This window comes from Mercenaria mercenaria, chromosome 1 (genome assembly GCF_021730395.1).
Source record: "Mercenaria mercenaria strain notata chromosome 1, MADL_Memer_1, whole genome shotgun sequence".
Lineage (NCBI taxonomy): Eukaryota > Metazoa > Mollusca > Bivalvia > Venerida > Veneridae > Mercenaria > Mercenaria mercenaria.
In genome coordinates, this window is record NC_069361.1 from 63892592 (window position 1) to 63915642 (window position 23051).

General features: G+C 34.7%; 1 protein-coding gene across 4 annotated transcripts; it reads right to left on the minus strand.

Annotated features, from left to right (window-relative positions):
• Positions 1 to 410: 410 nt before the first annotated feature.
• Positions 411 to 21789, minus strand: LOC123543101 (uncharacterized). 4 transcript variants are annotated; one of them, XM_053549422.1, is made up of 8 exons: positions 21691 to 21789; positions 15494 to 16227; positions 15030 to 15083; positions 9439 to 9930; positions 9151 to 9207; positions 3748 to 4191; positions 2171 to 2243; positions 411 to 1726 (listed from the first exon to the last, which is right to left on the minus strand). In XM_053549422.1, exons 2-8 carry the CDS (start codon positions 16182 to 16184, stop codon positions 868 to 870), a joined length of 2670 nt encoding a protein of 889 aa, XP_053405397.1. In that variant the 5' UTR covers positions 16185 to 16227; positions 21691 to 21789; the 3' UTR covers positions 411 to 867. The 4 variants fall into 4 exon arrangements, with proteins under 4 accessions (XP_053405397.1, XP_053405384.1, XP_053405391.1 ...); XM_053549409.1 differs by having other exon boundaries at positions 3748 to 4212; XM_053549416.1 differs by lacking the exon at positions 21691 to 21789 and adding an exon at positions 20847 to 21423 and having other exon boundaries at positions 3748 to 4212.
• Positions 21790 to 23051: the final 1262 nt, after the last annotated feature.

The window sequence follows — 23051 nt, forward strand, 5'->3', positions numbered from 1 at the left end:
TAAGAATAAAAAACGTTGATGTTAAAGCTGTTCAGGAAAGAACCACTGTGACAAAGCATATTACTTTGAACAGAAACTTGAAAATTCCTTAAGAAAATATTTGATATTTGTTGTATGGTATATACTTTCTACATTAAAAACTGGAAGCTATGCCCTGCTCCAAATATGCAGTAGTTACTAGGAAATGACTGTGATATCATATGTGCACTTTGGTCATGAGATTTGTAACTGTTACACTGTTCAAGTTGTCAGCTAGAATATTGAAATAATACCGGTATGCATAAACAGTTATCTTTATCAACATAATTATGTTACATCTTGACAACCAGGACAGGCAAAAGGTAACTAACATATATGTGAAGTTCCATTTTCTTCTCTTTTGCATAAAGTTTGTAAAACAGTCTTTTCAGTATCTTTTATTTAAACTTTAATTTGGTTAAGTTGCTTACAAATGCACATAAGCTTCATTTTCAAAGCAAGTCATATTTAGAAAACTCCTTTAAAAGTGCCCCTGTGATCAACAGCAACAGCCAAACAGTGACATGAAATGAAAATCTTATAAAACTGTCATTATGAATTTTATATTGTAAAATCACAACATGTGTATTTTCTTTGTGTACATATTGATTAAACAATGTATAATTATTTTACGTGACTGTCTGGAACTTAATAAAATATGAAACAAATATTTAACTGGTTTTGCAAATCAGTTCCTCTCCTGTATAGCTGAAGTTTGCTATCTGAATTTTTTTGTTACTTAAAAGATACAAAACAAAATTTAATGCTGTCACTGATTTACTGAAAGCTTACCCCTAGCAAGATTATGTTGATAACCCTCACGATGTATTTTCATTTTATACAGATTGTTTATTTCAGATACACATTGTGAATTTTATCAGAGATGTCGTCATAAATGATCAGTCTTGAGCTTGTTTCATCAAACACCATTTCAGATATAGACACAGTAGGAATTTTTAAAGGAATCTCTGATATTTTCTGACATTTTGTGTTGTACTGGACAAGTTTTTTTGATGATTCCTCTATAATAAATACAGTGTAAGGATCCTCACTGGCTGCACATATGCAGTTTTGCGTAAAGTTTTTCACCATACTTTCACTGCTGGAAAAACTTCTGAAATTGTCATAATGCAGTTCTCCTTGAGTACTGGTAAATACATGTCCTTTTGGGCTGATAACAGAGTTGGAAAAATTTTTTGAATAATCTGATATTGTGTACAGTCGTACAAATTCCAGATTGATGTTGTATATGATTATTGTTCCATTATTCCATCCTGTATAGATCTGATCTTTATCATCACATGACACAGCGCTACAGGTCCTATAATCGTTACCTTCTAATGTCTTAATTACCACAACTGATCCATCAATGACTCTCAGTACACATATACTTTGAGGAGGTATGTACAAAAGGTTTGAAACACAAGCAACAACATCACCAGTAGTTGTACAGCACATACTGTCAATCTGATCTGTCACAGAATATTTGGATGTTTTATTAGTGTTCTTGTCATGATAGATTAGCCAGTAAGAAGATTCAGATCTGAAGCCATTTGTAACTGCCGCATATATAGACTTATCTTTGGTCAAGCACATACTTGTACAGTCAAAGTCAGGAACAAAATTTCTCAGATTGATGCACTCCTCCATACTGACAACAGATGTAAATCTTGGTGCACCTGGTGCACTTAAATCTGAAGGAGTCTCCCTGAAATAAATAAAATGTAAACCAGTCAATACAAATTACAGTTAAAACATTTAAGGCTTGACTTCCTGTTTGTATGTAAAAATCTAAAGACATTTTATTTACATATCTATGGATTTTGAAATGGTTTAGAAGATAGATTTACTTGCTATTACATGAAAAATGTGAAAAAAATCTTATCCAGAAGGAATAAGGTAGATAAGCTTCCAGACTATGATAGGTTACTTTCTGTAATTTCTTTGCTTTTTCATATTTCAATGTAGTGAATGTAACAAGTCCATATTATATGTCCAATATCGTAAAATCCTCCAAGCGGAACATTTCTAGAACAAACTGATTCTATGCCTATGAAATGAAATTAGAAAACAAATCTAAAAAATTGAAAAGTATCTTTATTATCAGTCTATGAATAGAGATAATTGTACATTCAGTGGATAAAACTTTTACCTGCCAGGATAGTCGGTTCCACTTTGATTGGAAACAGTTTCTACAGTGACAGTCTGTGCCTGGCTGACATTAGCTGAAATAAGTTAGATCATTATAATATAATAATATTTTCTTGTTATAGATTGTGCACTATCAGGTTAAAATGAAAAATTCATCTCTACTCTATTCACATCATATAAAATCACATGTATACAAATATGATGATATCCAAAATGAAATACAGTAAACTCAACAAACTCCTCAGGACCAGAAAATCTGTTTGTTATAATCCGGAGTTTCATTTTAAGCAATATTTGTATCATGACATATATATAACACACTTATTGACAGTGCCTTAAATTTGTCTTTTTGCTGTAAGTCTAATTAAAGTGTACATATAAAATGTACTGAAATGACAAATAATATGATTGTTTATATTTTGTAAGACTCCTCCAAGAAGTAATCAGATATGCACTTTTTTGCATTTGTGTCAAGATCACTTCTTCAAATACATTTCTCATGAAAAGGCAGAAAATGTATATTGTAGAGCAACCTATTATTATAAGCAATTTGCTTAGATATTTAACACCACTAACTTTATTTTTCCCATTTAACTATGCTGTTTTTACATGGTTTTGCTATAATTTATAATTGTTTGCTATCATATGTTGTTAGCTTTAAACAGTATCTGACATTGTTAAGCAGACATGATCCAGCATATCCCTGATCCTATATCCAGCAATGTGTTCCCTATATCAAACAATTTGCATTTCGCTGTACCCACTTTATTTTAATTACATAGAATATAGATGGAGAAAATTGGGACATTATAAATGGTTTTTCTTTTTTAATGGGAAATTTGTTATAACCATAAGTGGAAATTTGCTATAACCAGAAGTGGAAATTTGCTGTAACCGTAACTGGAAATTTGCTATAACCATAAGTGGAAATTTGCTATAACCATAATTGGAAATTTGCTGTAACAGTAAGTGGCAAATTGCTATAACCATAAGTGGAAATTTGCTATAACCATAACTGGAAATTTGCTGTAACTATAACTGGAAATTTGCTGTAACAGTAAGTGGCAATTTGCTATAACCATAAGTGGAAATTTGCTATAACCATAACTGGAAATTTGCTGTAACCGTAACTGGAAATTTGCTGTAACAGTAAGTGGCAATTTGCTATAACCATAAGTGGAAATTTGCTATAACCATAAGTGGAAATTTGCTAAAACCGTAACTGGAAATTTGCTATAAGTGGAAATTTGCTAAAACCGTAACTGGAAATTTGCTATAACCATAACTGGAAATTTGCTATAACTGTAACTGGGAATTTGCTATAACCATAACTATAAAATTGCTGTAACCTTGACTGGGAATTTGCTATAACCATAACTGAAAAATTGCTATAACGGAATTCATTATAAATGAAGTTTATTACTCCAGAAAATAACCATTTTGACAAAATCACTGTGAAAGAAAAAAATGACCACATCGTATATCAATACATGAGGTATTGGAAAATACAATTTTTTAAGAGCTGTAATATACATTTTTGCAATGGATAATCAGTCAGAATATCTTACTGTTACTTACTGTGTATCTCTTGTTTCACTGGAATATTTTTACGTTGAAGCTTCTCCATACATTCCAGCAATGGATGAGCGGCAATTTTTTCAGTGCATTTCTTAAACTTCTGTTTGTCACATGTTAGAATGATGTTGAGTTTGCCAGCAGATTTCATGACATGAAGAATGTCGAATGTTTTGTACCAGCTACAAATGTTTGTCTTGTTATAATCATATTTCCCAGCAAAATCCTCAATGATAACTAGATATGTTCTGTTCTGGTCAACATGTTGAACCTGTTCAGGATATGTCAGAAGAAGAACTTGTGATGGCTGGTAGGAAGCTGCAAGAGCTACTGCAAGTGATGTTTTACCACATCCTGGTGGTCCTACCAACACCACTGATTTATGAACCTTGAACTTGTCTTTCGCTGCCTTCAAAATATCTGGATGCACTTGCCTTTTGTGATGATCTAGGAAAAAGCGTGTTTGGTCTAGTGTAAAAAGTAGAGAATAAAGCTATGATGATGATGCAATGTGAAAAGCATCCCTTTACTATCAGTAAGACCTTATAACTACTGGTGTATATTTTTGAAAAATTCTGACCAAACATGTAAAAGTTTTGAGGATGACATTACAACTGGAGGTCTTGCAAGAAACTTCCTACCATAGGTGTTTTTGTAAATCATTATATGTTTAATCTGTATTTCAACTTGATCAGAAAAGGATCGCTTTTAGCATGCTTATGCATTTTTTACATATACTTTATTGTTTAACAAATGGAAGACTTCATTTCTTAAATGATCTCCATAAAATTTCAATTTTATCGCTAATGGCTCATTCTAGCATATTATTTCCTCAGCAATAGCCTTGGAGTGAACAAAAAAAAAACAAATACACAAAGACAATCTTCATAAAACTACTTTTGATAGCGAAAAGGTTTGATAACCCCAGAGTTATAGTGCTTGAATTTATAACGATTACCATATTTCCATTTTTAACACGTTAGAGGCCATGTTCGTTGAACTAATAAAATGTTATCAGGACAATTTTAATGGTGGTCAAGACTAAAACAATAACACAAGAATTATTGCCCTTGACTTGGACTAAAGCTGTGATATTTACCATATCTAACAATGAATAGGTTACATTTCTTTATCAAGTTTGATGAAACCTACAACATGAGGGTCATGATGGCCCTATATCGCTCACCTGAGTACCACTGCTCAAAATGATATGATCAAGTTTTGACATAGAGCACATAGGCATACACATTAAATATCATCAGGATAAACATTTTCTTGTAACAGTCCCTTTTGACCTAGTCAGGGCCAATTTCCATACCAAGTTTGAGGGTCCTAGGCTCAAATGCTGCATTTTTGTACTAACATGACTATTCCTAACCCAGGAAAAATTAAATAACATTCAAAACCAATCTCATTAGATGCTGCTACTATATATTCGTTTACATATAATAAAGGGAGGTAATTTGTCATAAATTCAGTCAAAAGTTCTCTACCCTGATTATCCATCTGATGGCACAAATGACATTTCAAATCAGTATCTTCATTGGTTACTGAGATACACCCATTTTAATTTGAAACGAAGGGAGGTAATCTGAAATAAAATCAGTCCATAGGTATCTACCCTGATTGCCTCAGTCCAACTAAGGACAATAATGAAATTTCAAATGAATTCTATAAATATTTACTGAGATAAATGCATTTTTATTAAAATCAGGAGAGGTAATCATGCATTGGTATATGCATGTAGAAGATACAGAGTATAAGCCTTTACAACAATATACATATATGTATTAGTAAAGTATTCATATTGGTAAATGTTCAATCAAGAGTTATCTAATTTGACTATTTCTTATGATGGAATTTCAAACCAATCTCATTAGAAGCTGCTAAGGTGTATTCATTTAGATGAAAAATAAAGGGAGGTATTTTGTCATAAATTCAGTCAATATGTATCTTCACTGATTGTCCAAGTCCATCTGTTGACATAAATGAAATTTCAGATCAGTATCTTCATTAGTTACGGAGATATACCTATTTTAATTTGAAATAAAGGGAGGTAATTTGAGATAAATCAGTCCATAGTTATCTACCCTGATTGTCTCAGTCCAACTAATGACAATAATGAAATTTCAAATAAGTCCTATGAGTACTTACTGAAATAAATTCATTTTGATTACAATCAGAAGAGGTAATCAGATATAAAATAACTGGAACCTACGATTAGATCTGACAGATTCATCATGGAATCCAAGATTTATTGTTGTTGAAGATATTTTGCAAGTTTGTATCAAATCAGACCATAAATGAAGTCTCTATATGGCTGTAAAAGCCAAAATAGCAAATTTTGGATTTTTAAGGGGCCATAACTCTGGAACCCATGAAGGAATCTGGCCAGTTCAAGAAAGGAGCCAAGATCTTATGGTGATACAAGTTGTGTGCAAGTTTGGTTAAAATCAAGTCATAAATGAAGCTGCTATTGTGCAGACAATGTCAGAACAGCTAATTTTGGCCCTTTCAGGGGCCATAACTCTGGAACCCATAATTGGATCTGGCCAGTTCAAGAAAGGAACCGAGATCTTATGGTGACACAAGTTTTGTGCAAGTTTGATTAAATTCAAATCATAAATGAAGCTGCTATTGTACAGACAAGGTCAAAATAGTTAATTCTAGCCCTTTCTGGGGCCATCACACTGGAACCCATAATGGAATCTGGCCAGTTCAAGAAAGGAACCAAGACCTTATGGTGATACAAGTTGTGTGCAAGTTTGGTTAAAATCAAATCATAAATGAAACTGCTATTGTGCAGACAAGGTCAAAATAGCTAATTCTGACCCTTTTAGGGGCCATAACTCTGGAACCCATAATGGAATCTGGCCAGTTCAAGAAAGGAGCCAAGATCTTATGGTGATACAAGTTGTGTGCAAGTCTGGTTAAAATAAAATTATAAATGAAACCTCTATCGTGCAGACAAGAAATTGTTGACCCACGGACGGATGAACGCACAGACGACGGAAGAAGGTGATAAAAAAAGCTCACCTTGTCACTATATGTGACAGGTGAGCTAAAACTGCATTTTTTGGCTGCAAGATCTCGAGTTTGTTCATAAAACACTAGGCTTGTGACCCTTAAATTTGTCAAATATGCCATTTTACACATTTCATGTTAACATGTGACAGCAGACCAAATTTCTCAAACAGTTTTCAAACAGTAATTTACAAGACTGATCTAATAATACCAGTGCTATGGTATATGTCTCTTCAGTAAGTTGAAATTGGGTATTTTACACTTCTTCATATGTTTTAGGTTTGGCCAGAAGATCTGTAAAATTTAATTTTGCATGATTTCTTCAACGACTATTCGAGTTGCAGTGCTGGACAATCTGCATAAAACTGTCACAACAAGGCAGTCTGAAAGACAGCTAAATCCTCCGCCACTGTTATGGATAGTGAAAGGGTAAACCTTTGACCTTAAGCTGTGACCTTGACCCTGAACTAACATGGCTGACTCATGAATTCTGTACATTGTCTTGATGAGGTGATCATTTGACCAAAGTTTCATGAAAATCCTTCAAGGTGTCTAGGAGACACAGAGCTCAAACCTTTGACCTTGAGTTGTGACATTGACATTGAGTTGACATGGCTGAATCATGAGTTCTTGATGAGGGGATCATTTGACCAAAGTTTGATGAAAATCCTTCAAGGGGTTTAGGAGATACAGAGTGGACACAAAATGGAAGGCTCAGACATTTGACCCTGAATTGTGACCTTGACCTGAAGCCTGTATGGCTGACCCATGGGTTCTCACATTGTCTTGATGAGGTGATCATTTGACCCAAGTTTTATAAAATTCCTTCAAAGGGTTTAGGAGATATAGAGCAGACACGAAATGGAAGGCTAAAATATTTTACCTCGAGTTGTGACTTTGACCTTGAGTTGACTTGGCTGATTCATGAGTTCTGCACATCGTCTTGATGAGGTGATCATTTGACCCAAGTTTCATGAAAATCCTTCAAGGGGCTTAGGAGATGCAGAGAGGACACGAAAATGTTGCAGACAGACAGACAGACGGGAGAATGGATGGAAGGACGGACAGACAGAGACCATTCCTATAACCCCCTGCCACGAGTGGGGATTAACAAGATGCAAGGTCTGTAAATTAGTAAAAAAGACATATTTGATTTCTTTCACACTTTGCAACAGCAATTTATGTCTTTTACATGCCAATGTGCATGGCGATTTTTAACTTATAATTATACTGCCTGTGACTTTGGAACATGGTGTTGGTTGGTGCTAAATAAACACCGTTAAGCTTCCCACTGGTGTTTTTAGCCACATTTGTTTCTGTCACCAGTATTGTTTAATGGGCAAGATTGCTTCAAGAACACTATAATTTAAATTGCTGGGAAACCTGTTTATCTGACACCAAGATCAGTGGCACAGATGATTATTGGTTGGATTTTGTTTTTAGAATTGCAGCAGAGTTATGACCCTTGATTTATTAAAAAGTAAAATATTTCCATTTTTTTAAGTATATATATTTAAGATGTTGTGCAATCAGGACGGTTTAAATTTAATTTTTAGGAAATTTTTATGGTTTTCTCAGTTGTTTATCATTAAAGGAAGGTATGTTTTTGCCAAATTTGCTTTTTATTCACCCTTCTCTGATGGAACAGGATGTATTATGTAAACACCTGTGGCAGCAGCGGCTGCTGCAGGTGAGCAGTGTCCAAGGCTTGTCAAACAGTTTTCATTGGGTCTTCACCAAACTTGGTGAAAATGTTTGTGGGCTTAATATCTCGGCTAAGTTCGATAACCAGCCAAATTGCCCCAGGCACTTTTGGATTATGGCCCGTGAACTGCTTGAATAACAGCGAATTTAGACTTGTCCGCTCTCATAGTTGAACAGTTTTCATCCGATCTTCACCAAACTTGGTGACAATGTTTTTGGGTATCTATCTTTGTCAAGTCTGACAACAACCCAAATCGCCTCAGGCACTCTTGGAATATAGCCCTTGAATTACTCTAAGTCTGATTATGACCCTTGAATTGCTTGAAAAACTGCAAACTTGGCCTTGTACGCACTCTGTGGAACAGTTTTGATCCAATCTTCACCAAACTTGCTGATCATGTTTTGGGCCATAATATCTCAGCCAAGTACAATAACCACCCAAATTGCCCAAGGCAATCTTAGATTATGCCCCTTGAATTAGGCCAAGTTCGATGACATGCATATTTTGTGACAGCCGGCACTCTTATTGACAGGTCTGACAGTCATGTTACACTAAATGTTGGTTAGTCATCTAAGATATACATTGAATATAATTTCTGTCAAATGCAGTAGTTTTACTTGATTGAATACATATAACTGTATAATATTCATAACTGAATTGACCGAATATAATTTTACCTGCAAGATTTTGCGAAATCGTTGAAGTTGAAGGAACAATGGTTTTGTTACATCTGGCTGAAAAAGAGGATGAACAGTCATAAAACTTGGAATAGAAATCTACATATGTGTCACTAAATAGATACCATTCAAGCTTTTTTCATTACTTTTCCTATTTATCATAATAGTATTATTAATAATAATATTGACTGACTGTATACATATTTTGGAGAAAGTCAGATAACTCTTCACTTTGTAATGTTTTAAAAACACTAAAAATATAGTGTGCATGTCATATTTTGAACTTACCCACTGTAAGATCAGCTGGTTGAGTTGCACTTGTAGAGTAATAAACTGTGACCACTTCCTCCAGAATGTCATGATAATGTCTCTCTTTACATTCATTCAACACTCCAATATCTGATGTAATTAGAATAGCAAGCTTCTTGTCATCTCTGTCCTCTTTCACTGTTTGTTGTATACTACTGAATATGCTTGCCATACCTTTGGCTTTCTCCTCATCATACTCATCTCTGCCAAATGGATCACGGCAAAGAACAAATTCAACATCTTCTGAGTCTACATGGCTCCAGTCGGAAGAACTGTCCATCTCCACACAACGTTTCTCATTATAACCCATGTCTTTGATGGCTGTGAGGGCAGATGCTGCATACAGACTGTTGTTCTGACCAGCTACAATCACCAGGTGATTGTGTAGTAACTTTTCTTTAATCTTGTCAGTCTCTTTTGGAGCACTGAAGTCCTCTGGAATTTCTGCATTCATTGTTCTTTCAAACTGATCTTCAACAAAAACAGTTAAATATTCATTTATCTGGCGACTTCTGCGTTTTATGTTTTTAAGAAATCAAATTATTGATAAAACTGATTTGGATATTAACACCGTTTTTCAACTATATCTTTACCCTGAAGAATACTCGAAACAAGTGATATAGTCCAAAGTTGAAACAATGGTTATTATTCAGTAAACAAATCTTTAAATCAACCTGTGTTGATTGCAAGCTCCCATTTTCCCTACTTTTCCTAGAACTACATTTTTTGTTTAATCATTTGACTAACTATAATGTAACTGACGTCTGTATCTGACAGTTTAATTTTCCTTTTTAAAAAGTGTTATTCACCTGACTTCAAGCACATGGCCTTGTATCAAACTGTTTGGGACAAGATTTCACAGACTCTTCCAATAAAGCTCCCAACTAAGAATATGAGCCCAAACTATAAAATACTATTGCAGTCAGCGCATCAATACTTTTACTATTATGTCTGACTGTTTCCGTTCATTGATCTGAAACTGTGACAAAGTAGCTCTTGTAATCCAGGACATTAACCTTTCCCAATAAAAAAATGGTAAGTGTAGTCATTGACCAAAAGATGCTTGTATGCCTAACCCATTTCAAAACTAAGGTTTGACGTGAACTTGACATTTGATCGGTTGATCTCTATGGGGCGCCGTTTTACTATTTTCTAGGGATTTTTTGATATCAAGAAATGATTTCTTGATATCAAAAATTCGATTTCTTGATATCAAGAATTATCTTTTATTAGATTTTTTTTATATCAGGAATTCATTTTTTGATTTCAAGAAATGCTGTCTATATTTTGTTACATAAAAAAATCGAATTTTCGATATCAGGAAATGAATTCCTGATATCAAAAATCGATTTCTTGATATCAGGAATTCAATCTCTTAATACAAGAAAATCATTTCTTGATATCAATAAATCAGTTATATTTTTGATATCAGGAAATCAAATTCTTGATATCTAGAAATACAGACTTTTTTATATCAAGAATTCCATTTCTGGATATCAAGAAATAATTTTTGATATCAAGAATTCCATTTCTTGATAACAAAAAATGGCCAGTATTTCTCGATATCAAAAGTTCCTGCCTTTCTAAAAAGAGACATGCAATTAGGGATAACCCCTAATTAATTTAATTAGTGCGGGGTATGGAACGCCTAGACTCTTGACATAACGATTATCAGTTTGTCATTTGATTTTTTCAAAATATTGGTACAAATCATAATCTTTCTTGTATATTTCTTAGTTTATGTTTTTGTGCTGTACAATTAATAGTTCGTCGTGTGCATTTTCCAATCTTTTGGTAGAAATTATAATTTGTTGTGTAGACAAAACTGTTTGTTATCTACATTTACTAGTTTGTCCGGTACATTTATTAGCTTGTACATTAGTTTGTGCTGTCCAATTAATAGTTCATTATGCTTTTCCAAATATGTTCGGTACAAATCATAACTTGTTATGTAGATAAAACAGTTTGTTATGTTCATTTACTAGATCGTACGGTACATTTCTTAATTTGTGTTGTGCATTCGCCAGTTTGTGCTGTGTCCAATTGATTGCTTAAAAATATCCGATTTCATGTGAAATTACACAATGTACACCCTTACAATTTTTGTCTTTTCAAGTGGATTCTCATACATCCAACAAATATACTGTACTACATATAAATAAGTTCTTTTCGGCAATTATCTATTTTCGGAAACTTTTGAAAAGATCATTAATACATGTCTGTCTATTAAAACATAACAAACAGCTTTATCTACAAGACAAGTTATGATTTGTACAGAACATTGGGAAAAGCACATAACAAACTATTTATTGGACAGCACAAACTAGTAAATGCACCAACACGAACTAAGAAATGTACTGGACAAACTAGTTAATGTACATAACAAACTGTTTTATCTACACAACAAATTATGATTAGTACCGAACATACTAATAAAAGCACATGAGGAACTATCTATTGCACAGCACAAACTAATGAATGCACAACACAAACTAAGAAATGTACTGGACAAACTAGTGAATGTACACAACGGATTGTTAAATCTACAAGACAAATCATATTTTAATTGTACCGAATATATTGGAAAATGCACATGAGGAACTATCAATTGTACAGCACAGACTGGTGAATGCACAACACAAACTAAGAAATGTACCGGACAAACTAGTAAATGTACATAACAAACTGTTTTATCTACAAGAAAGATTATAATTTGTACCGAATATATTGGGAAATGCACATGATGAAGAAATAATCATCATGTTAAGACAGTCTAGGCGTTCCATAGCGGGGATTATACAATTCTATTTGATCCTGTTCAATCCATCTAAATTTAGATCGGGAAGTGCCGGATTTTTTATATAAAAATAGGCTTAATATTTTTTATATCTAAAAATTGATTTACTGATATCAAGAAGTCGATTTTTTTGATATCAGAACATCATTTATTGATATCAAGAATTCGATTTCTTGATATCAAGGAATAACATGATTTTTCTGATATCAAAAATTCATTTCCTGATATCAAAAAATCTAAAAAAAATTATATAAAAAAATGGACAGCATTTCTTGATATCAGAAAATGAATTCCTGATAACAAAAAATAGAATTTTTGATATAAGAAAAATCGATTTCTTAATATCAGAAAATGAATTCTTGATATCAAGAAATCGATATCAAAAAATGTGACTAATTTTTTATATCAAGAAATGTTTTTCTGATATCAAGAAATGGAATTCTTGATATCAAGAAATAGAGTCTTTGATATCAAAAAAATCTTTTCTTGGTATAAAAAAATGCCTAGAAAATAGTAAAACGGTGCCCATAGATCTCAGCTGCAGATGCGTAACAAGCTTAACCATTGTTGCACCACCCAGGCAACTGTCTTGAAGTCAAGTCTGCATACCAAAACAGTCAAAGCTATGTACTGGAACCCATTCTTAAACAATAGAGTCAGCATGACCATGGGCTTTCCTTTGCATAATCTGATAATCTACCAATTATTAAAACTATTTTGTGAAGTGATGCTGCCTATGAGCTAAAACCGTTTTGATGTTTTAAAGTCTTTGTTTCATCGACCTTTTAACCACTGGACCCTTCTCCATTTTTATAGATCATGAAACAATTTCACCGGAGCATTCACTCGAACAACTGTAGTGCGAAATAAGTTGACATGTCTTAAAGTAATGCAGTTACTGATCTTAACTGACTTACAGATATATGGACCATTACATATGTGCCAAAACAAGGAGCAAATAAGTTTGTTCTTAAGTGATATTAACAGTATTTTCAGTTCATTTAGTAGATGTGCCTTGACAAAATTAATAATATCAAGAGCTCGTAGAATACAAAATTCCCTCCTTGATGCATTCTGTAATTGCACAAGAAACAGAAATTATTTGGTCACTATACACAAAAGTTCTACTGTGTTGGGTAAATAAGGCCTTCACCTTTGACCTATTGACCTTTAAATATATAGAGGTCATCTGTTGATCATGATGAACCTCACTATTAAGTTTCTTGATCCTAGGCAAGTTATGGTCTGGAAATGGTTTAACTGTTCCGGATCACTGTGATCTTGACCTTACACTGTGACCTTTATCTTTTTTATCCTGTCACTTGCAGTATTTTCGACCCGATATCAGGGTGCCGTATATCTTTCTTGATATACCGTCAGTTGATCATGTGACCAGTGATATACGGTCAGTTGATCATGTGACCTTATGATCGATATTGTTGTCGTAAGAAAATTTGCAACGAAACCATCATCATTGTGTTGGAAATGTCCGAACTAAGAAAATGAGTGGTCAAATAATGAGTTTTTATTCAAAAACGAAGAAGTTATTGCGATTTTGCCGGTAATCACGTCATTATATAAGTGACGTCATTACGAATATGACGTCATTAAAGCGGTTGTCGCACACTTATTTTTGTAAAATAAATTGCCAACTATCGGAAAATGAAGTAATGACAAGATAAATAGAATAATAGGTTAGTGCCTAAGATGGAGAAAGTTTATCTGGCTCGGCTCCGGACGTTATCAGGTTCGCCTTCGGCTCACCCGATAACCTCCTCCACCTCGCCAGATAAACTTTCTCATCTACGGCACTAACCTATTATTCTCTATATCTATTGACCTGAAAATCAACAGGGGTCATAAACTGGTCATGACCAACCTTCCTGTAAACTTTCATGGTCCTAGGCTTAAGCGTTATCATCCAGAAACCATTTAACTGTCCCATATCACTGTGTCCTTTACCTTTGACCTGTTAATCTCAAAATCTATAGAGGTCATCTGTTGAACATGAACCATCTTCCTGTCGATTTTCGTGATCCTAGGCTTTTGGCCGAAAATATACAGAGGTCATCTGTTGGTCATGATCAACCTCACGATTAAGTTTCGTGATACTAGGCCCAAGTGTTCTCAAGTTATTGTCTGGAAAAGGTTTCTGGTCACTGTGACCTTGACCTTTGATCTACTGACCTCATAATTAATAAGGATCATCTGATGACCATGACCAACTTCCCTATTAATTTTCATGATCCTAGGCCCAATCATCCTTGTGTTATAATTCAGAAACTGTTTAACTGTTCAGGGTCACTTTGACCTTGGCCTTTTACCTATTGACCTCAAGATCAATAGGGGTCATCTGCTGGTCATGACCAACCTTTCTGTAAACTTTCATGGTTCTATGCATAAGCGTTTTTGAGTTATCATCCGGAATGTACCATATCACTGTGACCTTTACCTTTGACCTATTAATCTCAAAATCTATAGAGGTCATTTGCTGGCCATGACTAGACTTCCTATCAAATTTCGTTATCCTAGGCTTAAGCGTTCTTGAGTTATCATCCGGAAACCATTTAAATGTTCTGGGTCTCTGTGACCTTGACCAATCTCCCTATCAACTTTTATGATCCTAGGCCCAAGTGTTCTTGAGTTATTATCTGGAAACGGATTGGTCTACATACTAGCCGACAGACAGGCATCTGCAAAACAATATACCCATTCTTCTTCGAAGGGGGTGGGGGCAGGAATAACAATAATATCATAAATTATTAAAACATACCTTGCATATTCTTCAATTTTTTATCAACTGTTTTCATTCTTTTATTTGGTTTCCCTGAAAATAAATATTGCATAGTGTTTAATTTTCATTCAAAATATACACTAGATTCGGTTGATTTGAATAACACATTGAAAACTCAAAATTTAATGTCTTCCAGCAAACAGTTCAAAGTGCCTTTTGTACCGATCAAATGAAAAGATCTGTGTATATAAACTTAAGGTACTAGTATATTTTTCAAGAGTGGAGCGATTCTTTTTTTATAGTAATGAAAGTTCAATAATGCAATTGTCAACAAAGCTTTACTGTAAAGTGTACCACATAAACTGTTTTCAAAGTGTTGACTGTCATTTTTTTTCAACATCTAATTCAAAAGTTTCATCAAACATCCTTCTTAGTATATTATGCTCATGCAAGATTTTTTTACCCTCTTTTGACGTCTTATGTGATGCACTATGTGATATTACCTGTTGGTCCTGGTTTAGCCATGCAAGCATTTTGTAGAATGTTTGCACTCTCGCTGGCCTTTGCTTTGCATTCTTTAGTGTCTTCTGATATTTCTTTAATTTTCACTTTCATTTCTGCCATTTCAGCCATATTTTGTGTATTGATTTCCATAAACCATAAGCACAGAGTGTTACCAAGGTCTGGCATGTTTGAGATCTTGGCTGTTTCAATCTTCTCTTTCATAACATTCTCATAATTAGTTCCATTTACAACTTTAGCCAAAGTTAAAGTTGCTATTTCCAAGCGATCCCAGTTCTTCTGAAACACTGAGTCACTAATACTTGAAGTTTTCGATACATGTTGTAGACTGTTTCTCATATCTCGTATATCTCTGATGAAAAATTGGACATGGTTCGGAATGTATGATCCAAATAGTTCAAGAATTAAAACAGCTAACAAGGTAATGTCCCACTGCGACTCATCTGCTAGTCCAGAATTGGGATATAGAAGATCATACTGGTCATCTCTCAGTTTGCGTCTGCTCTTCAATGATAATACGTCTGGTTTTCTAGATGCAAGGTAAGCATCCAATGATGTATATGGTATGCCAGGTTTTGTATCGGACTTGGCATTTTGTAAAAACAGTTCTCTGAGAGGTTCTGGGCATATATTTATCAGGAAACTAACAAGGCGGTAGTATTTGTCAGCCATTTTTCATCTCTTCTTGAATTTAAGTTGATGAAAAAGTCTGAAACTGTAAATTTATGTTCAATATTATCTTTAAAACAATGCCTTTTCAAATTTAAATAAAGCTTATAAAATGCCAAAATTCAAAATTTATATGACCGTCAAAGTATTGTGATCCCAATATTAAAAAGGTGGCGTTGATGTTTTGTGTGTATGTGTGGGGGATTATTTATTGTTTTTATAATCAATTGGAAGCTTAAAATGTAGGACTTGTTAAAAAAGTTTCCATTTGTAAGTAACAAAGCTTCTGTTGGTCACACGCTTTAAAACTTAAGCGGCTTTGGAAACCTGAGTGTGTTTGTTGTTCTTGATAGACTTTTATGGACAAACTGGTACTGCTGCTACCAGGAAAAATCTGATTATCATACAATCTTTTGAAAGTTCTTTAAATAAGAATTTCATTTGATTGCAGGTTTGTTTACCGTAATTTCAATTTTTATTATGCCCTCCTTCGAAGAAGGGGGGTATATTGTTTTGCAGATGTCGGTCGGTCGGTCTGTCTGTCGGTCGGTCTGTATGTAGACCAATCCGTTTCCAGATGATAACTCAAGAACGCTTGGGCCTAGAATCATGAAAGTTGATAGGAAGGTTGATCATCACCTGCAAATGATCCCTATTGATTTTGAGATCTGTATGTCTAAGGTCAATGTCACAGTGACCCTGAACAGTTAAACGGTTTCTGGATGATAACTCAAGAACTCTTAGGCCTAGGATCATGAAAGGTGATAGGGAGGTTGGTCATAACCAGCAAATGACCCCTATCTATTTTGAGGTCAGTATGTCAAAGTTCAAGGTCACAGTGACATGGAACAGTTAAACGGTTTCCGGATGATAACTAAAGATTGCTTGGGCCCAGGATCGTGAAAATTGATAGGGAGGTTGGTTATGACTAGCAGATGATCTCTATTGATTTTGAACAGTTAAACGGTTTCAGGACAATAACTTGAGATTGCTTGGGCCAAAGGTCATGAAAGATGATAGAGAGGTTTACCATGACCAGCAGATGACCTCTATTGATTTTAAGGTCAGTAGGTCAAAGGTCAAGGTCACAGTTACCAGGAACAGTAAAACGGTTTCCGGGCGATAACTCAAGAACGCTTGGGCCTAGAATCAGGAAAATTGATAGGGAGATTGATCATGACTAGCAGATGACCCCTATTGATTTTGAGGTCATTTGGTCAAAGTTCAAGGTCAGATTGGCCAGGAACAGTTAAACGGTTTCAGGACAATAACTCGAGATTGCTTGGGCCAAAGGTCATGAAAGATGATAGAGAGGTTTATCATGACCAGCAGATGACCCCTATTGATTTTAAGGTCAGTAGGTCAAAGGTCAAGGTTACAGTGACCCGGATTTTTTAAACCATTTCCAGACAATAACTTGAGAACGCTTGGGCCTAGGATCATGAAACATGATATGGAGGTTGGTCATGACCTATAGATGACCCCTATAGATTTTGAGGTGTGTAGGCTAAAGGTCAAGGTCACATTGACCCGGAACAGTTAAACCCTTTCCGGACGATACGTTGAGAACGCTTGGGCCTAGGATCACTAAACTTAATAGGGAGGTTGATCATGACCAGCAGATGACCCCTGTTGATTTTGAGGTCAATAGATCAAAGGTCAATGTCATATTGAACAAGAACAGTAGAATTTTTGTTTACAGTGAGCAAATAATTTCTGTTCCTTGTGCAATTACTGAATGCATCAAGGGGGGCATTTCGTGTTCGACGAGCTCTTGTTACGTTAACTAATATCATCATTCTATTGTATGTAGAAACAAATAAAAACATAAATTGCAATCAATTAATTGAAGATTATGCAAGCCGTATTATATGAAAATATGAATGGTTAACAGAAGTTTGTAATATTATGTTACGCACATTATGTAAAAATTTCAACAAATATGTTTTATCTTATCAAAATATTTAGAAAATAATTTAGATAAAAAACCCTACTGTATGGAGTATATTTGTTTGTTTCAGTGTAAGATTGAAATATTTGTCACGAGTGGACATCAGATGCAGTATTTTCACGAATGACATAGCTACGAGAAAAAATGTAGGATATGGTGTTCATAAGTGAAAGCTATTTAAGTTTGAAACACCACTGATGATTATATAGTTGAGAGGTATTTCTCTGGAATCTAAGTAGAAAGAACTTTTTGAAACATACATTCCAAATTTTATTTTTGATAGATGTACCAAAGCTGCAGTTAGACACATAATACTATTGTCATATGAGAAACCAAAGCTTATACAGGTATATTTGCACACATTTAGTTTATACATAATCTGTTTTAGGTCGATTGTTAAGGAAGTTCTACAACTTTATTTATCACTTCCGGCACCTCATTCCTTACGGAATCCATCGCCACGAGGAAATGAGAGAAGAGACCAGTTTCCATTTAAAGCTGAGCGCCAAGCAAGGGAGCTACCGGTACCATTTTTCACGTCTTTGGTATGACGTGGCCGGGTATCGAATCCACGACCTCCCACACTCGAAGCGGACGCTCTACCGATAGGATATTGAGGCGGTTGCACACATCTGAATGAGAACATTATTCAAATTACAAAAGTGTGTGTGCCTACGTGCGTTTGTGTGTGTGTGTGTGTGCGTGCGTGCGTGCGTGCGTGCGTGTGTGCGCGCGCGCGAAACGAAAATAAGTCATTTAAAAGTATTTAACTTTTCAGCCACAGTGCCCAAAAAAGAGGACCGAACTGTCAGAAAAAGTTTGAGAGAACCTAATTCTGATGCTAATGATTAAGCTTGATAAAGATTCATCATTTAGCTCTAGCGGTCCTCAGAAGGAGCCAAGTGCCCAGCGCTTGAACAATTTTTGGAAAGAACCTTAAAGGACCAAGTCAGATGAAGATCCATCAAGCGGTTCATGAGAGGAAGTATCTTTAATTTTTTTTTTTTTTTTTTCTAAATTTTAGATTATGCGGCTTCTAAAAGGAGCCAAAGTAAACCATTTTGATAAATTTGATAGAGGTCTATGCAAGGATGTTTTTAAAAAATGTTGCCACAGAACGACAGACGCTGTGGGCCGGACTATCCACCACCCTGAACAAAGTTGAGATGAGTGAGCAGAAAGGCTCTTTTTTTCATATTAATTTATTTTTAAACAATTCAGTTAAAGATATTAATCTGAAATTGATAATTATAACTACAATATGAATTCAAAGGTCTGTATTTTGTTTTTGAAATCTTACTGTAGTAAATTTACATGCTTTTCAACGACTTCAGATAAAATGCATTATTGGAATGAAACTTTCAATTGGTGTATCTGAGGCCCATTGTTTTCTGTAAACTATTATACCAGTAAATACAAGGCAGCCTGAAAGACAGCTAAATCCACCGTTACTTTTATGGCTAGTGAAAGGGTAAACCTTTGACCTTTAGCTGCGACCTTGACATTGAACTGTCATGGATGACTCGTAAATTCTGCACAACGTCTTGATAAGGTGATCATTTGACCCAAGTTTCATGAAAATCCTTCAAGGTGTTTAGGAGATACAGAGCTCAAACCTTTGTGACCTTGATCTTGAGTTGACATGGCTGACTCATGAGTTCTTGATAAGGTGATCACTTGACCCAGTTTGATGAAATTCCTTCAAGAGGTTTAGAAGATACCGATTGGTCACAAAATGAGAGGCTCAGACCTTTGACCCCTAGTTGTGACCTTGACCTTGAGCCAACATGTCTGACTCATATGTTCTGCAAATCGTTTTGATGAGATGATCATTTGACCCAAGTTTTATAAAATTCCTTCAAGAGGTTTAGGAGATATAGAGCGGACACGAAATGGAAGGCTAAAACATTTGACCATAAATTGTGACCTTGACCTTGAGCCGGCATAATTGACTCATAGGTTCTGCACATCGTCTTTGATAGGTGATCATTTGAACCAAGTTTCTTATGAATCCTTCAAGAGTATTAGGAGATACAGAGCGGACACAAAATGGAAGGCTCAAACCTTTGGCCCTCAACTGTGACCTTGACCTTGAGCCGGCATGGCTGACTTGTAAGTTCTGCACATTGCCTTGATAAGGTGATCGTTTGATCCAAGTTTGATGAAAATCCTTCAAGGGGTTTAGGAGATACAGAGCGGACACAAATGGAAGGCTAAAACATTTGACCCTAAGTTGTGACCTTGACTTTATGCTGGCTTGGCTGACTCATGGGTTCTGCACATTGTCTTGATGAGGTGATCATTTGACCCAAGTTTTATGAAAATCCTTCAAGGGGTTTAGGAGATATGGTGCGGACACGAAAGTGTTACGGACAGAAGGACGGAAGGATGGATGGAGACCATTTCTATAACCCCCACCACTTGTGGCGGCGGATTAAATATTTAAACATTTCTACTACGATCTCATTTAATTCCTGATCATAATGCAATATGTATGATAGAAATGTATTCTCTAAAACTGCCTTATCTGATCGAAGCCTTTGGTAGCTAAGACAGTAAGTAAATTGGTAAAAATATTTAACATCAATCTGAGATTTTGTTTTCAATATTTTTACAAATGTTTATTTTCTTTGCACATCGTGCTAGTGGAAAAAATAAAGAAAAGTACAAAACATGCCAAAGTACCTTAGCGGTACCAAAACTGGTAAGCTTACCATTCTACGACAACATCGCAGCAGAACACAAGTGTTTTGCTCGAAAGGTTTCACTTTTTATTTTTTGTTCTTCTTATAATTAGTTTATTAGTGAGCGCATATTTTTGCATGCTGTTAAGACAAACGCATTTCTGAAAATTTTGTTGCAATAATAAAAAAGCTAATTTGTCCTTTTAAAATGTTTAAGTTCCGCTTTGATGGGGGTTATTAAAATGGCTAGATTGATCTACCTTTAATGAATTGACTGATAATATGTCGTATGCAAATGGATCCGGAACATGGGTGCACGGTGTTTAAACGTGGATGAAACAACCCCATACTACTATGGCTACTCTTGCCATCCACATATAAACACAATCCACCAATACGCCGGACCCCTTTGTTCAAATGGCAAGTTGTGTTTAGAAACAAGTGACGCAAACATTTGAAAATCTCTTACTACCTGTAGTAACATGATGCCAAGTGAATCCGTTATTAGATCAATTGTGGCTGCTAATGGTTACCTATAATGTTACCTGTTATACTATAAGTAGGTCAGTAAGTTGACTTTCTGGTGAAGAATTATTATTTTTTCTTCTTTTTTTTTTTTTTTTTTTTTTTTTTGCTTCACATCGCTGCACTGTGATAGATCTACTTCCTTTAATTTAAAAGGTTATTAATATCCATAACATTAGTACGATACATGTCTTTTAAAATATATAATTTCACAAAAAACAGATGTCACGTTTTGTGAAAAGCTTACGGAGCTTCAGCTGCGTATAAATATAAATCAGTAATTATGTGTAAATGCTTTTTTACAATCTTCAAACTTTTTACTTGGAAGTATTTAAAATGTTATACTCACCATTCTGCCCATGTATCCAAAACTGGCATTACATTTATCTTTCTTTCCTTTATAACTTAAGAGCTGAAATTGTCATTTGCGTATTAGTTATTTCTATTTTAACATGAGGAAAAACCTATCTGTTACTTAATATGGCACAGCAATAGATCATATTTCATAAAGAAACCCGGAAAAATCATAGTACGTTATTTTAAGACTGTATTGATCGATAGGCGTGCTATTATTCCTATTGTGAAATTTAGAACATAAATACTCAACATGCAAAAATAACGAACACACATTAAACAATAAAGATATTTTTATCTATTTATTAATTTTTGTTCGTTTATTGATACCTTTATTGTTTAATTAAGAAATAATAACAGCAAATAGTCTTTAAACAGTATTTATGCATGATTGGCGGTTTAACATACGTCGACCACCCTCATGAAATTATTCAGTCAAAAGACGTATTTAACCCTTACCCTGCTAAATTTCTATAATGAACTTGTCCGTCTTTCAATTTGGAAAGTACCATTAACTGTTAAAAGGGGTGCTTACCAAAAAGATACTGACTGAATGGCAGACAGTGCAGATCATGATCAGACTGCACAGATGTGCAGGTTGATCATGGTCTGCACTGGTCGCAAAGGCAGAATCACTTGCCACCAGCAGGCTAAGGGTTAAGGATATCGTGGTGTAATATATAATAGACATATTACATATCTTGTAACAGAATGATAATATTTAAATGAAATTTGATCACTTTAAAGACATTCAAAATCAAAAACGTTTCACCGAGAGATTTTTCAAATTTTATCATTTTTTGGGGAGATAATCGGTATTGAAGTTAACATTGATGCCTTTGATTATGAGAATCTGAACTTGAGATTCGAGAAAATTTTGCGGTAAAAAGCTGCATTATATGATTCTGATAAAAATACCAAAAAGAAATGGAATCGGAGATTTTTTCCCCTAGTTTTCAGGGGAGATAACTCATGAAAAAATTATAAGGGGAGGTAATCTAAAGGATTTTTTTGAGAACTTCTATCACTATATAACTTGTCAATATTCGCCTTATTTTTATCGTTTGACATTTTAAAGTTGTATGTACGCTTTTGGTGAAATTGAGGCCTATCACGGGTAGTCTACCTTTACTGTCCGAGTAAAAAATAGTGTTCAACACTATTTTGTTATAAATCATTTCGATTCTAACATATCTTTCATAGTAAAATTTAGATAAAATGTGTTAGAATTGTTTCTTCGCGCATGCATTTATGCCAAATGGTAGGTCGTCACGCATGCCAGAAACGGAAATCGCAGCACTTCAATCTGGGCTATAATGCTGACCAACACATACTCAGTATGTGTGTAATTTTTTC

Bases quoted from the DNA above. Each gene is read 5' to 3' on its own strand.
- LOC123543101 (XM_053549409.1), bottom strand. From the start codon at position 16,184: ATGGCTGACAAATACTACCGCCTTGTTAGTTTCCTGATAAATATATGC. The intron at 15,084-15,493 runs GTAATATCACAT...ATTTATTTTCAG, and splicing joins GGCTAAACCAGGACCAACAG to GGAAACCAAATAAAAGAATG. The intron at 9,208-9,438 runs GTAAGTTCAAAA...CCTCTTTTTCAG, and splicing joins ACCAGCTGATCTTACAGTGG to CCAGATGTAACAAAACCATT.